Raw genomic sequence first — 16,021 nt, forward strand, 5'->3', positions numbered from 1 at the left:
CACACAGAGCACGCAAAGTGTAACCACAAACACGACAACGAAGGCGGCAACAAACTACAATCAACAAATACAACTACGCTACAAGAACAACTTCAACAGCAATGGGATAAAAATACACAAGGACACACACGGGCGGAGGCAGTCAGACAGACAGACAGACAAATGATATGTGTGCTGCTGCCTGCTCCCTGAGCCCCGAGTTCCTCGGAAGACAAGTGCAGAGCATAGGTTGGAGGTGTTGCAAATGGGATTGGTTTGGGCCCGCCAAGGGTGCCGACTTGGCTTCTCCTCAGTCTTATTTATTTGCCTATTCGCAGCCGTGTGCAGCAAGTTTATGATCGGCAACTGCGACTGACGCAGAACATACGTCGGCAATGCGGTCAGAATCACAGTCAGCAGTGCGACATCGGGGATTTCTTGCGCTGTGCGAATGCTTTGCTCTTTTTTCTTAAACCGATAACTATTTCCTTGAATGCAAGCCTTTAAGAATCCTTACACCCTAACTATACTGACTCTTTTTGGCACAGTCATTAGTTCTTCAAAATATCTTTACCTTTCAAATGTTAGGGATAGTATTTATTGGTAAAGGGATGAAAGTACAAGGTTAGTAAGGTAGATCTAGAAATATCAGAAAAGCAGTTAACTTACTATTACTTATGATGCACAGAGAAGAATATAAAAAAGATATGATGATCATGTCTCTAAATCTCTTTTGTATGTTCGCCATCCTGACTTTTGACCTCTTTCACATTTTCTAAGAGTTTTATATATATCTTATACATAGTATATCTTTTACACAGAGCACTTTTAGACCTTATTAAACATCGGATAGTATTTGATTTTATATTTTTAACGTGTGGACAAAAGGTTATGATCCCTTTACATACATTAAAGTAGCCCTGTTAACCCAAGAACCCACCACTTGTTGCCCTGCGGTCAGGACACAAGCATCGCCTGCCGAATGACTTAATATTTGCAATCAAAATGCCATTGATGCGGAGCACTCCATCTCCGGGGCGTGCTCTTTGGTATCGTGGCACTCTCGAATTCATAACAAGGATAACAAATGGCTAAGCTACATGCCTGCCGTCCTGGCCATAATATCAAATCATATTTTAACGTTTATTCCCCCAACAACAAGAGTAGCGGCAGCTTTGTCTTCTCCATCAAATTCCTTGGAGCAGCAACAACGGCCTGGCATTTACTAATTTCATAAAGCCAAACGAAATAAAAATGCCAGCAGAGTGGAGCGGAGAAGAAAATATAATAGAAAAGGGGATGTGACAGTCGGGAAAGGATGTGTCGTGTGTGTGGGATTGGAATTTATCGCGGTCCCAACTTGTGGCCGAAAGGAGAAGAGCTCTGACTTTCGCCCCGAGTTTCGGACACTTTCCAAATGCAGTTTTAAGCCCGACTGGGCAAAGGGGAAATGATCAAAGACTCGCAATGAGTGCGCCATTTCCGGCCGAGGATGAGGCGAGGAAACTGTGGTCGGGCTTGGTGCCAACCATGGCCAGAATAACTCAATAAAACCTTGGCGCCACAAATGAATGCAAGGCGGTGGGGTTGGCTAAGCCAGCTTCTTTTCATGTCTGCCAGGGAGTACTCCTTCTGTGCTTCCTCCGTTTTCCCCGGGAAATATCCCTCTTGACGCAGCCATTCGTCTTCATCGTGCCGGCGTGTTAATGAAAGACAAAGGAATGGCAACGGCAGTGCCTGGGCTCTCTCTCGCTTTTATGGCCGACATTAAAGTGGACTGTAAAATGCGCTTCATTTGTAAAAATGAGCCATCGACATGGGGGCGTATGCGCAACGTGTGCGGCAAAGTGCCCGGAATTATGATGATTGACGATTATACACGCGGGACAGGGGAGGAGCAGCTGCAGGAGCAGATATGGAACGGCAACTGGGGCAGGGCCCTTTCCCCTTTGGCATGCAAAGTTAGATGGATTTTCAGAAAGCTCACGGCTCCAGGCATTTTCGGGGAGGAAACAGCAAATATGCGAGGAATACGAACCAGCCGAACGAGGTGAGCAAGTCAAAGGAAAAGGCTTAACCAGCATGCAAAGCACGCCAATGGAATTTTTTAAGCAGCAAAAAGGGAGGGAATTAATATTTATGACTTGGCCTGTCCTCAAATGTCAATGTGCACATTTTTAATTATGCACAAAAGTCGAAAAAGAAGTGTGACTCCTGGCTGATGCGGGTTTTCCCTCAATTATGCCGTGGCAATTTTCACTTCGTTGCCGCTGTCAAATTTTACACGCCCTGCTTACGACTTGTTGTTTTTAATTTAAAATTTCCCCGATTCCATTCATTTCGCCTGACTTTTGCTTTGTTTCTGCCGCCGTTTCCTTACGCTCCCACCATTTTCCATTTTGTTTTTCATTTACATTAAAAGGCTCCAAATGAGCGTAATTAAAATTGACCCAAGGGAGTAGAGCCCCGGCAATAAAAAGTGCGAGATGAAGCGAGGCAAACTTTGGCATAATTAGGCGGGGCATGCGGCACGGGGCACAGAGACTACATGAATCATCCGGGGGCTTTGGCTGGGATTTATGAATGTCGAAATTAAACCCATATATGCTAAATTGAATCTGGGCCCCCATTGAGTCAATGATACTCGAGCCAAAGTTGCAACTAGGGGGGCGGTGTCTGCAGTGGCGACTGTGCGGCAACAAGGACCTTGCCACCTCCTGGGCGGCCTTGTGCTGCTGCGGCCGCCCCATTTCTCCCCCACAGCTCTTCTGTCTCATTTAATTTTGAACTTTTTTGATTTCTCTGGTGGCCGAGCGGCTCCCCAACGACATGTGCGGCGAGCGAAAAAGTTGATTTCAAAGCTACCCCCACGCAAAGGCAGCAAATTAAACTACAAATTCATTTACGCAATGCAATTTCAGCTGGCAAATTTAATTCAATTCGCACAAGCGAAAGTTTATCTCGCCGCTTGGGGTAATTATGTTCGCATTTAGTGCCAGATTATGGTACACTGAATTAAGAGCGCCACGCAAATTAAAAACTTATTCATGCTTCTGCCGAATAAATGCAATTTCTATAATTTCTTTTGGGCCTTTTCCTGCCCTCTCCGCCCGGTTTTCTTTTTTATTGGTCCGCCCCACTTCACCGTATTTAATAGCACAAAATGGCCCACAGAAATGGGGCCCGACGACATTTTGTGTAATTTATTTGGCCTACGGGCGCATCCGAGTCCTTTCGCTTTCCCGTTTTCCCACTTTTCCGCTCGCCCGTTTCCCGCTTTTCCTTTTGCCACCGACGATGAGGCGCGCAAATACTTTAAGACGATTTTATGTAAATGTTTTTCGTGCTCATGTTTTAAGTGTGCTGGCATCGCCTTCGACAAATGCCGAAAAAAGGCAACCGGCGACCGTCAGAACAAAGGATGCGGCCTGATTTCAACAGCCTCCTCCTTGGGGTACACTGAGGACAGAATTCTGCATTAATATACAAGAGCAGTGCATTAATAATATCATACATATATCCTGTATTTGTTTATTTAATATTCTAGCTGCCAATAAAAATCGCTTTAGTAATACACCATTCTACTGTATATAAATACATTAAGTCTTATATATTTAATATTTTTTATTTATTTTTACAAATAAATTTATATTGAACTTTACTTGAGAGAAATGACATTTGAGATAGCTATATGTTTTAATGTCGTTTATGATTTTTAAATTAGTGCTAGGGGTTGCTAGATAGGCTAGAAGTTATTACACGTTTTAAGGAGGTTCCGAAAATGCTTTCACTATTATTCTTGTAATATCTATATTTATTCTCATATCATTTTTTACACCTTTCTACTCAATGGGAAGTGTATTTGCTCCAGGATAGTCTACCAATTTGAATGCACTCTTTTTTCCCAGTGTCCTTTTTATCCTCGAAGCCTGCTCGGCTCCTTTGGCGTGTCTGTTCATTCGGAATTTTATTCAAAATGGATTATGCCGCCTGCGAGTGAAGAGAAAACAACACGAAAAATAATTCAGCAGCATTTTGGCCGCGCGGCTGTTGTTGGTGTGGTTGCCGGTTTTGTTTTAACGCCACTCGCTGTTGCCGCCGAATTTGTAAGTGTTTATGTTTATGTGACAAAGTGCCAAGGACCCAGGGCCAGGGATTGGGTTCCCGCTCCTGGCCGGCGCTGATAATACTCCACTCGGCGGGCCAAATAAAGGCCAAAACCTTAAAGGCGAGCACTCAAAAGTTGGGTTTAATGAATGGCGAAATTGGTGGTGTTTGATTTCGCTGCGGCCATAAATCCTCATATGGTGTGGTGTCCCATGTGTGCTGACTCAACTGGCAATTATCCCAGCCTGCCAGCCCGCCAGCCCGCCAGCCTTCCAGTTGCTTTCACTTAAGTAAAAGTAAATCAATATGCCCGGCACGGTATAAATTTATACGACAAATAACGCATTAAATTGAATTGCTAAATTTCATTTTATTGTTGGATCGTGCGAGGGGTTTTTCACCGGGATTCCTCGGCGTCGCGGCGACTGCGCCCCCAACTGCATAACTCTTTCGTTTATTAACCATTTCCCGCGATTTCAGCCTGATTCCCACCCGATGCCAGCTCGCTGCCCCCCACACATGGGTGTTATATCGAACCAACAAAGGCGCCAGACTCGGGGCAATGACGATGACGATGGTGACAACGCCAGCTGGCGTGATAAGCCATTCATTACGATTATTACGGAGGAGGTGCCAGAGTAGTCGGCTGGTTCGGGCACAGACAGGCCCACCTACACACACGGTCTTGAACTCTCGGCGACCAAATAAAAAAATACTGCTGATAGGAGTAAAAATTTTCATACTCATTTATTTTTATTTACTGCGCGCAATTTGCACATAAAAGCCAGCCAGGCAGCCAGGCAGCCAAGCAGCAGGCCAAAGTCAGAGCCGAAAACCAAAGTCGGCTCGACATGGCGTGCGAAAAGGGTTTTGCTCGGCAAAATATGGAAAAATTATGCGTAGCCATAAAAGCTGAGCGCGGCTAAACAGAGCGGTGCACGGCGAACGCCGATGTCGATGTCAATGGCATTGTCAATATTTAAGTTTTGACATTGTTGTGACAGCGGATGGCGGAAAGTTTTTGCGTGAAGTTAATTTATGGTGTTCATGTGTGCCAATGCTGTCATAAATGTCAAGCGATTTTTTCGGTTTTCTCCCGCCAGCGCATTATAGGATCGCATCGGAAGGCGATTGGTGTTGGGTCATGCGTGTAAAATTAAGTGCAGCCGGCTTACTCTTTAATTATGGCCAACATGCTGGCATTTGGCCAGCGAAAATCCCGGGCGCCATGCCTTTGCCACCGCCATTTTGCCTCAATTTGAAAAGACCCCGGCAAATATTTCACTTCGTTCTATTTGGCTTTCTTTAATAAAGCGCCGCTCGGCAGTGAAAATCACAGGGCAGAACTAAAGCGGCTGCGGGGCGTATGCGCAATTTGTTTTATTTGTGTTGCAGAGGGGCGGCGGAGGCCCTCGTGGAAGAGGCCAAGACAAATTTATTTCCAACTTTGACTCGGACTTGGTGAGACTCTGTTTTAATTTGCGATTTTCCGCTTGTTTTGCCAATTAGGCGCCATTTGACTTTACGATTGCAGAGCAGTGCCCACAAAAGTCCAAGATCTCCGCCATTCATTCGGCAATAAATTAACTTTGACCCTTTTTAGTTGGACAACGGCACAGGGAAAATAATTGTATATTTAAATATTTTAAAATTCTTAAATTAAGAAAATCTATAGAGTACTAAAATGATCATTTAGTGGTTTTATTTACTCCTGTGGAATGCTATCGACTAATACGGTCTGAAGACGTCTTTATACCTATCTTAATTACACTTTTTATTCGACATTACATTATTATTTTGTCAATTCTACTAAGTATTCGAACTACAAGATGGTAATCTTATTTTTTCCCGTGCAATGCTGTCATCATCCAATCGAGTTTCCGTTTATTCCTCGAGGCCGAAGGGCGGGCAGACAACAACTTTCCAATGGATTTTAATTCAATTAGCATCAGCGGAACGCCAGTCAATTGTAAAAGAGTTTTGCTTTCATCTCCGTCTGTGTCTGTTCGGCCCCATCTGCCATTTTCCAGCTTTTGCGGCCTGTTTTGTTCAATTTATTTTGGCGAGTATAATTTACTTAGGCAGCGGCGGCAGTGGCAACAGCAGATTGGGCCAGGATTCTTGTGGGTAGCTCATAAATACCAAATCTGCTTCAGTGGGCATTGTGGCCATGGCTTTAAGCCTGTTTATGTTGCCTGGCAAGTGAAAGTTAATGCGCGAATTTCTCAGACGCTTTTCGCACGCGCCCGGCAGCCGAAACAAAAGTAATGATATTAAACTCTGGCGAAAGAATTATATTTCATCCGAGATGACATCAGCTCGCACAACTGAGTTGCATGCATATAAATGTGCTTACACACACGCTGTATCTCGGCCAAACTTTTCGGGCGAAAGTACTTGATGCGATAAGAGGGCACACACTTGGTCCCGGCCTTTCGCTCCAGGAGAAATGGAATTCGGGACCGGGACCCGTCGCTGCATTTTATGGAATGCAATAAAAAACTTTTCAGACAGCCTCCCAAAGCATGCAATGCAAATGGCGTAGGGACAAAGCGAGCGGGCGACTTTAAGGCACGTCTGAGGAGCGCTGCAAAATAAATAAATAAACGCCAGCTGACTAAGCCACGAAGCCAAATAATTGACTGAGAACGCTCCATTCCTCGCCGAAAAATAACAGAGAGAAGAATGAAAAAATAATAATAATTCGGACACTAATCCGGGCTTAGAAACTTGGCTTTATTTTAATCAAACCGACGGAGCGAGCTCCACGAAAAGTTCCCCAAGCTGCCAGACACACGCGCTGCCCTACAAAAAACCGGAGGGGAAGTACAAAAAGAAGCCATTGGCGAAGTACGCGACTGCCACGATAAGGGGGATAAGCCCCTGGAGGGGTGTTCGGGGGCTGTGCCAGATACATCCGGTCCAAAAGAAGTTCAGCTTGTGCCGACTTTAAGTTTGTGCCCGAGCATGACAAATGCCAATGAGCGGCTGCGCTGCATATGGCAGTTCTCGAGGCGGGGAGGGAGGTCTGGGTTGGGAAGTGTATGGGGTACACAGAGGGAAATCTGTACGTGGAATGTGTTAATTTATTTTATGAAAACGTAGATACTCTCCCTTTTAAGCCCCTAAGACTTTGCTTCGATTGCTAAATGTCTTGTTGAGGCTCTAGTTAGTTATATTTACATGTCACAGGAAGTTACATTTTTTTTTACATTTATCGTGAGGACAGGTTCCTATTCTCGACCAATCGTACTAAGACATTACCTCTATTTAAGTATTTTCAGTCAATTAAAGCTGACATTGAGAAACTACCATTTTTGGAAACCGCAATTTCGGCGCAATCTTTCGAGGATTTTATTTACACTATGTAATAATATGATTTCTTCAAAACCTTTATTAACTGGTAACAAGTCATTGAGAATCGAAAAAAAATTCCTCCAAGTGGTAAATAATAAAAACATGCGTTATTCTACAACCGTGTTCCATTCCTTTTCAAATGAATAAAGAGGTTAACATTTTAAGCAACGATAATATCTTTATTCAAATAAATCAAAGATGTTTAAATAAAAGTAATATGTATTTATTTAAACCCGATTAACTTTCAAATCAGACAGTCTTTCTCGCCAGGGTATGAAAATTCAAATGAGTTGTTCAACAAATAATAATGCGTAAGGTGATGTAATGGTAACTGCCAGAGGATAATTGAATTTTTTTGCATGTATGGGAAGACCGCAAATGGTATACGTGCAGCACTCACAATAACGAGACACATTCGCACACACAGAGCGGCAGAGGAACAGAGGCACCCGAAAGCAGCCGGAAAGAATTGCTCAGTAATTTAATTTAACCAACGATGGGAGTCTGAGTTTCGAGCTGCGAATGCGAACTGCCGGCCAGGGGAAAGCGAGGGAAAAGCGGCGGGCGCCAGTTAGTGGTGCGTGCGCCATAAGCTAAAATGTCAATATTTGCCTATGCCACGCCAAGGCATATGCCTTGTGGTGGGCACTCGAAGGCACAATGTCCCCCGCAGATCCTTAGTGCTGGGTTCCCCGGTTCCCCAGTGTTTCATTTCATTTTTTCGCATTGCCGCCAGTTGTTTGGCGCTCGCCAACAACATCCTATCTGTAATGTCAGCGGCGATGAGTGCGCGGCGAGCGGAAATTAGCAAACGATTCGAGCAGCCAAAATACAAAAAATAACCAGAAGAAAGCAGTGGAACGAACGAATGTAAACGGGGCGTATGCTTGTTATTCGATTTCGTCCTGATTTTCCCCAGCTGCTCGGCCGCATATATATTTTCTTTAATAATTTCCTGTTATAAACAAATCAAGGATGTAATAACGCAGTTCAATGCGTAAATGTGGCTGACTCCGCTCCCGAAGCTCCTGGCCGCCGCTCCAAAATAAATGCCACTGATTATGATCTTAAAAGCCATTTCAGACCGTAATGGCCGGGAAAAGTGAACTTTTCCAACGATGTGGAGACCGGGTGTGGGCCACATAGTGAGCACACTAACCTACTAGGTACAGAGGGAAAAAAACAGGCAACAGGCAGCGACTGCAAAAATAATCAAACGGAAAAGCATGCATTTTAAATTCATTTCTATTATTTTTTGCCCTAAAGGCTTTACATTCGATTGTGTCCCATGTAATATTCATAAAATCAGCATGCAAACGGAGTATTCTGTACACTGCATTGGTAATCAATTTTAAACTTTCAACAACTCATATGATTGAATTATTAAACAGCAAAACAGAGCTCTTTGATCTGAAGTTAAATCAATAAAAATAAGGAGGGCGATCAAACTATGCGCTATCCATACTACTTACTAGCTAGCAAATACTTTAACTTTTTTCGCAAGTGCAGGGAAAGATACACAAGCATGCCCAAAACCCTGCCAGGGAAAGTATCTCAAGGACTAAGCCCATTAGCTAGCTGCTCTTGAACCTTTCTCGCAGCCAGCCCAGGCATTTCTTTGGCTGCCTTTGCAGGAAAATGCTGCCGAGGAGCAAAAAATAAATAAAGAAAAAATGTAAAATACTTTGGCCAACATAAAGGGCTAGCACACACATGCGCCGCTAGGAGGGGAAATGTAAGTACAGAAACAACAAGCAAGCGGTCTTCAAGCCGAGCAAGTCAAGTGTATGAAATGTAACAAAGACCTAACGAGAATTACAGCCCCGACATGCACATGTACGGCATAATGAGAAAATATCAAAAGTGCGCGGGCTCACGCACACCCGTTGGCTCTGCGGACCTGGACTTGGTCTTAAACTTGGTTTTGGAGCCCCCGGGTCCGGGCCCAATGTCAACTTAAAGTCCCTGCCTGCAGCTCGACGGCCGCCGGCCACGACACTGAGGTTGAGGTTGGTAAAAACGCCATTATTACGGAGGGTTTTTCACTTAATTTCCTTTAAAGTGCCGTGGCAGAAAAAACTGACGCTAATGAGCTACTTAGGCAATGACTTAAGTCGTTATTGTGCTGCCGCATATCATCGCATTACACATTACATTACACACACGCCCGGATGGCCCGTAATTTGAGTTGCGTAAAACCCTAGGTTTTGTCTTAACTACTCAAAACTTTCGATGCGTTTTTGGGGGGGATATGATGCTGTGATACCCTGAAGGCCAAAAGCCGATTGAGCCACACTTTTGATCCTGGCCATTTGTTGCGTGCCATTGTGCGATGGCTGGCCTGGCTCTTTGAATGCTCCGCAAAATGGAATATAATATTCGATTAATATTTCAATAAAGTGTTTGCCCCTTTACGGATTATAATGGGGTCCATTGTGCGACCCTTTGGCACTGGCGCACTGCACAAAGGGCACAATGGCCGGCAGCTTGAGTTCGCTGGGGAAGTGAATAATGTAGTTTCTTGGAATTAGAATTTCCCGGGGTGGCAGCTCAGCCACTCCATTCAATAAGCGGCCTTTTGTATGTTTATTTGTAGATTTGCCGGAGAGCCCAGATTGAGGCACTTGCTGGGTCAAATTGCAGCCATTACGTGGGGGCGAACAAAGCCAGTTGATTTTGGGCCACGCCGCGGGGCCTCGAATCAGGCGGCCAAAAATAACAGGCCACCCACGCATATCAGGACATACCTCATTGGGTTCGGCATTAATCAGGCAGCCGCCCACCGCCAGCGCCAGATGATGTCAATTAAATGCGGGCCGTCAAAATATCTTCCTGCCCGACGGGGAGACGGATGAAAACCCGAAAATAGTTCAATGCTGAGAGCATCTCGAGTGGCAAGAAATCAGCGTCATCGCGCTCTAAAATGCTGTTTTATTAATTAAATCGAGCAGGCAAGTGTCAAATCAGCGCCTCCACCGCACGGTGGCCCCGGGCAACCCCCTTTTGGCACCCCTGCGGCTTGTATTGCGGTTCAATGTGCGCCGATGACGACGACGACGACTACGATGGCGGCGAACAACAATTTTGTACATGTCAACATGGTGTCATAATTAAAATGTTCACCAGGCCATGCCACTCCACCAGCGCCGGGCCTCTGCTCCGCATCCTCCTCCTCGGAATCCCGCTGTTGGGCCGGCAAATTGGAGGTTTTACATGCCAGCCCCGGACAAGGCCATTGCCGACAGTCGTTTCCCCTCCCAAAAATTCGTCGGCAGACATGCTTAATGATTGGACGCACCCGAACCCCCGACTCGTTTACTGCCACTGCACGGGGAAAAATCAATTGCAACGGGTGTTGCACGCTGCTAAAAGTCGAAATTACCAGTTTAAAATATGCCACTCAATTGATATCCAATTGCTAGAGATAGCCACTTCGGAAGACCTCTATCAACAGCTTCTTTTAGCTTAAAATTTTAACTGTCATATAATAATTACTAATAAAAACAGAATAAAAAACAATGTATTAGTTTTTTTTCGCTTAACATTACAAATAAGTATATTATATACCAAAGACATATAGGGCCGTAAAACTGTTCTTATTTAAAATTGTAGTACTAAAACAATGAAATAAATTCAAAAAAATAATAAGAATTTACTATAAAAATTAATAATTTAATTTGAAAGGTTCATAAAGTTTTAAAAATAGTGGTATTATCATCATACATTTTTCAATTAAAATGTATGTTTTGTATTTATTAACCTTATTCTTTTAGGGAATATAAGTTCAGAAAAAATTTGTTTTTTTTTTTAGTAAAGTGACTACCCTTTGGAAAATCCATTTTGAAAATTAGATATTATCTCCCCTGTGTAGTTTGTAGTGAGTTGCCTGATTGGCCTAGCGGCTGGCTCGCTTTCCGTGACATTTGTTGGCTAAAACGCCACCCAGCTAATTTGAGTGCCCGTGGTAATGATTGAGGAGGCAAGAGGGCTAATCGATGCCGTCGGAAAAAATAAAAAAAAACAACTCAAACTCATGTCCGTAAGTACAAAAGTTTTGCCATTATAAATTGTCATTCGGTGTTGTTTAGACTGCTTAAAATGCGCTAAAAACATGTTTGCTCATTCGCCAGGGCCTGGAACTTTATCCGGGCCACTTAGGCTTGATTAATGTGCCAGCATTTGCCGGCGAAACTGGACGCTGGCCATCGTAAATAAAAACGCCGCCTCCCCGAGACCTACCCCCCATTTCTGCCTTTATTGTCTCAAGGTTAATTTGAATGGCAAACTTTACGTAAGCATTCTTCTATATTAGGATACTTTATTTCGTTCTGCCTTCGCTCTCCACTCTATTATTATATTCCGCCACATTTTTTGCTTCTTTCTTTTTATTTACTGTCCAATGAATGTGTGCCTTGGTCATTGGTGGCGGGAAGAGGAAAAAGTACGAAAAAAAAAATTAATCAAAAATTCTGGAGACAGGCGAGATACAGATACGAACGATATGGAGGGGAATGCCCTGGGACATTTGCATTTTCCATTTTGCTCCGCATTTATCACGATTGCAATAAATAATATTGTGGTTTAACCCACCGCTGACCGTGTTATTCAGTGCGTACAGTTTTTCACTGTTTTCTGGCAGACGGTCCGGATTTTAAACGATTTAAACTGTTTGCCACTGCTGAAACTGAGTTCCACTGCGCAAACTGGCCACTTAAAGCTGGAATTCCTCTGGGGAGAACTGGGGAACTGTGTTCCAATAGCTGTCGATGGGGTCAGTCAGTCACTGTGATTGAAAGCTCCACTCGTTGGGGAGTGAGATTGAGTGACTGCATCGATTCGCCTTTGAAGGACGTTTTCAATTTGTGGCAAAATTTAAAGAATTCCCCCGAAAAACAGGGCAGCAAGTGCGGCAGTTTGTGGCAGCTACTGATGTGTGTTTTCTTGCCCTGGCCCCAGGAATTTCTCTTGCGAGTTTTCCAGCTAGTTTGTGACGCTTTCCCCCCCAGCCTTCCCCGTACACATACACGCACTTGTGTTTCGAGGGTTTGCATTCTGAAATTCAAATTCGGCAACTGGCAGACCCGCATGGTAATACGCATATTTCTATGGATTATAGCCTACTTTTCGGGGCTGGCTTGGAGCCTTTTCGACTGTATTAGACAGTCGGGCCTTCGAGCAGGCGGAATTAGAGACACTCGGAATGTATCCACCACTCATATGCATAAATATTCCTGCGTTTATTCTCTGCGTGACCCAAGAACCGAGGGATGGGATGGTAAAATATGGTAGGGGCTTGTGTTGGTCTGGGGAAAACCGCCAAAACGATCTGACAATTGTGCCGGCAACTTGCAAATTTGCATACAAAGAGGCCGCCATTTTGCGCTTTGCATGTTGCTATCCGGGCATTTTGGCCATTCGACGCTTTATTGTTTGCAAATATGAATACTCGGCAGCGATGGCATCTATTGACGTGCAAAAAGTGCCTAAATTGGGCAAGAAAAGTGCCTAAAAATAGCGACGGTGAATTCTCAAGAATATACGAAATAAACCCCATAAACTTATGGCCCATTTGTGAATAGATATTAAAATTAGAGCCTTCAAAATGTAGGAATTGTAAGATACGAAGATGTGTTCTATAAGATTCTTTAATCCAAAGAAACAAGCTTATTTTGAATAGAATAATGGATAGAAAAATTGCCTCAACAACTTGGTAAACAAGTGTTCTTCATGTGTAAATATAACACGGTTCGGAATTAAATAAAACCCCCTATTCAGTCCAGATCAAGCGGAAAATAGCCAATTCGGCAGCACACATAATGCTTTTCAATTCCGAAAAGCCGCTGGTGCTTCCATTGTTCGATTGTCGGTGGGGCAACGTCAATTGCCGTCAATTGGCGTCAATTTCGCATGGGGATGTGGATTGTTGCGGCACTCGGGGCACTTACCTCGCACTTGGGCAGCGGTCCCTCCGGCATCTTGACCTTCCAGCCCAGCAGCGGCGGGATGCAGATGAGGGCGGACATTATCCAGACCGCCGTGATCATGACAGCGGCCCGCGCCGGCGTCCGCGACTTCAGATAGTCGACGGCCTTGGTGATGCTCCAGTAGCGGTCCAGCGAGATGAGGCACAGGTTCATGATCGAGGCGGTGCAGAGGAGCACGTCCATCGCCGAGTGGATGTCGCACCACCAGCTGCCGAAGATCCAGTAGCCCATCAGCTCGTTGGCCAGCGAGAAGGGCATTATGATGAGGCCCAGGAAGAAGTCGGCCACCGCCAGCGAGGCGATGAACCAGTTCTGTATGTTCTTCAGCGACTTCTCCGTGGCGATGGCTATGATCACCAGCATGTTGCCCACCACGATGATGATCATCAGGATGGTCACAATGATGGAGGCGATCACGATGTGGGTGAGCGTGTAGCCGCTGGGATAGCGCCCATCCCAGTGGACTTCTGTCTGGTTCGGGTTGGTCAGGTTGCCCGAAGTCGCCCCCGAACCGCCGCTCTGGTTGTAGTAGCCCGCCGCCAGCTGAAGACTGCTGTTGTAGAAGCTGCCGTTGAGGAAGTATATCGTGTCGTTCACATTGATGTATCCCGATCCCAGCCCGGAACCCGGTCCCGATCCGGATCCGGATCCCGGGGGCAGGGTCAGCTGCCCGTCGACGCTGAGCAGGGGCGGATTGAGGGTGGCATTCTCGGGTTTTCCGGTCGTGAAGACGGCCAGAAACTCATCGGTGCTGATGTTGCCCGTGTTTATGTTGGCATTCAGTCGGCTATAATCCATTGTGTTCTGAATGGGCTTTCGTCTAACTAGCTCTAGAGTCTGATTGGTCCCATGCTGCCCGTGTTTACAATTAAATCTTATTGCGCGCGAAATTCCAATTGCAAACAGATCTAATCCTAATAATTTAACTAATTCCTACAGCATATATAGCATAGCTTGCGAATATTATTTCGATTATTTATACCCGTTTTGCACCGAAACTTGTGTGTGAGCGGCGCGTTCTGTGGCGAAACGCGCGCTTCTTCCTCTATTTATTTGTATTTACTTATACTCTGTTTGGTTTCATTTGGTTTTTTGTGTTGCGGCTTGATCAATTAGAGTCTAGAGTATGTACAGTGGTTCTGCGGCTACACGGACACATGTTAGCTATGACAGAGACGCGAGTAGAAAATGGTGCAGGCTATTTACAGGAGGATGGCATTGTATCTTGGCCGGAACACGATCCCATCGATCCGGCTCACATGGCGTATGCGCTACGGGTCCGCCGCTGGCCGACTCATCAGTCAGACATTCCGCACGCCGGCATTTGGAATCATTAATTGAATAACTTGTGCTCTTCCACTGAAACCGAAAATAAATTGTGCGAATATCTCTTCTCTGTGATGGATGCTGTTTGTTCAGCTTGGTTCTCGATTTTCGATTTGATTTTACGTCTGATTTCTTATGTTTATTTACACACAAAAACGCGCGACCCGCGATTTTGGCCCTCAATCAGGCCTTGGCATATTTCGAGGGAAGAAACTGTTGCCGCTCCGGCTGGATGTGGTTGGATCTGTTGGCTTCTGTCGGCTACTTGGCCAAGTGGCGCGCCCGGAACACGTTCGCACCGCTGGAACTGCACATCCTAACTGAACTGAAACACCGCCGCCTGGGTTGCTACCAAAAAACGGCGTCCACAATTGTCAGTTTGCCGTTCGGGCTCGCTCGTCTGCCGTCGTTTTTCCGCCGAGGGAAATTCTCTCTGGTTTTCCGCCAGTTTTTCTCGCCCTACCATTTTCCGACACTCTTTCGGATGCGAAGTCATCCAAGTTGCGGGCTCATTTGATATGCTCATCTTGAGGGGCCCGCACTTGCAGTGGTCGCCTTTGTTTACCTATTCCATTGGCAAGTGTTGCGGTGCCAACAGATTAAATTTCTGGCAATGTAAACAATATGGCCACGTTGTGCTCGAATAAATAACGCAGCCGGCAAATATGAACAGAAAGCAATTATAAAAGGTTAATATTTATCTTGTGCTTTGTTTAAGGCGGTCAATATCATTATTTCAGTGTTTGACAAAGGAGACACTGCGCTTGGTTAATGAAATGCAGAAAATAAGTTGATTAATTATTATTATTTATCTACTTGATATCCTAGCACTATAAAAAAAACTATATTCTATAAGAAGTAATAAATAATATAATTGATTATAATAACGTTTGAAACTAAATTATAACGAACATTTTCAAAAAATATATATTTTTGTTTTTTGTGGAGAAACGATTAAGATAAGGTAATGGTTAAGGTACATTAATATCCATAACATATTTTTCTACACAATATACAACTCTATATGGAATATTGATCCAATATTCCTTAAAGAACATTTTAAAATTTTATAGCGTATTGTACCGACTCTCAGAAACCCAATAACAGATAAAGATCTAAACGAAAGCATTATCTCAATTGACCTATTCAATTTCGATATCGTATTCCACTTGTTTTCCTCCGCTTGTTGCCACTTGCAAGCACAAGTTCCACAAGTGCATATTCATTTTCATTGGAGAAACTCCGCGCTTTTCCGCTCTCACAGTGCT

At 44.5% G+C, this 16,021-nt stretch overlaps 1 protein-coding gene across 2 annotated transcripts in view; it reads right to left on the reverse strand.

Moving 5' to 3' along the window:
* The window catches only part of LOC108031466 (alpha-2 adrenergic receptor), a 51,425-nt gene extending 36,376 nt beyond the window's left edge, over window positions 1–15,049 (reverse strand). For both annotated transcript variants that reach the window (XM_044093539.2, XM_017104905.3), the window contains exon 1: window positions 13,389–15,049. In XM_044093539.2, coding sequence (XP_043949474.1) covers window positions 13,389–14,225 — 837 coding nt within the window. In that variant the 5' untranslated portion in view covers window positions 14,226–15,049. The remainder of the gene's footprint in view (window positions 1–13,388) is intronic.
* Window positions 15,050–16,021: the final 972 nt, after the last annotated feature.

This window comes from Drosophila biarmipes, chromosome 3R (genome assembly GCF_025231255.1).
Source record: "Drosophila biarmipes strain raj3 chromosome 3R, RU_DBia_V1.1, whole genome shotgun sequence".
Lineage (NCBI taxonomy): Eukaryota > Metazoa > Arthropoda > Insecta > Diptera > Drosophilidae > Drosophila > Drosophila biarmipes.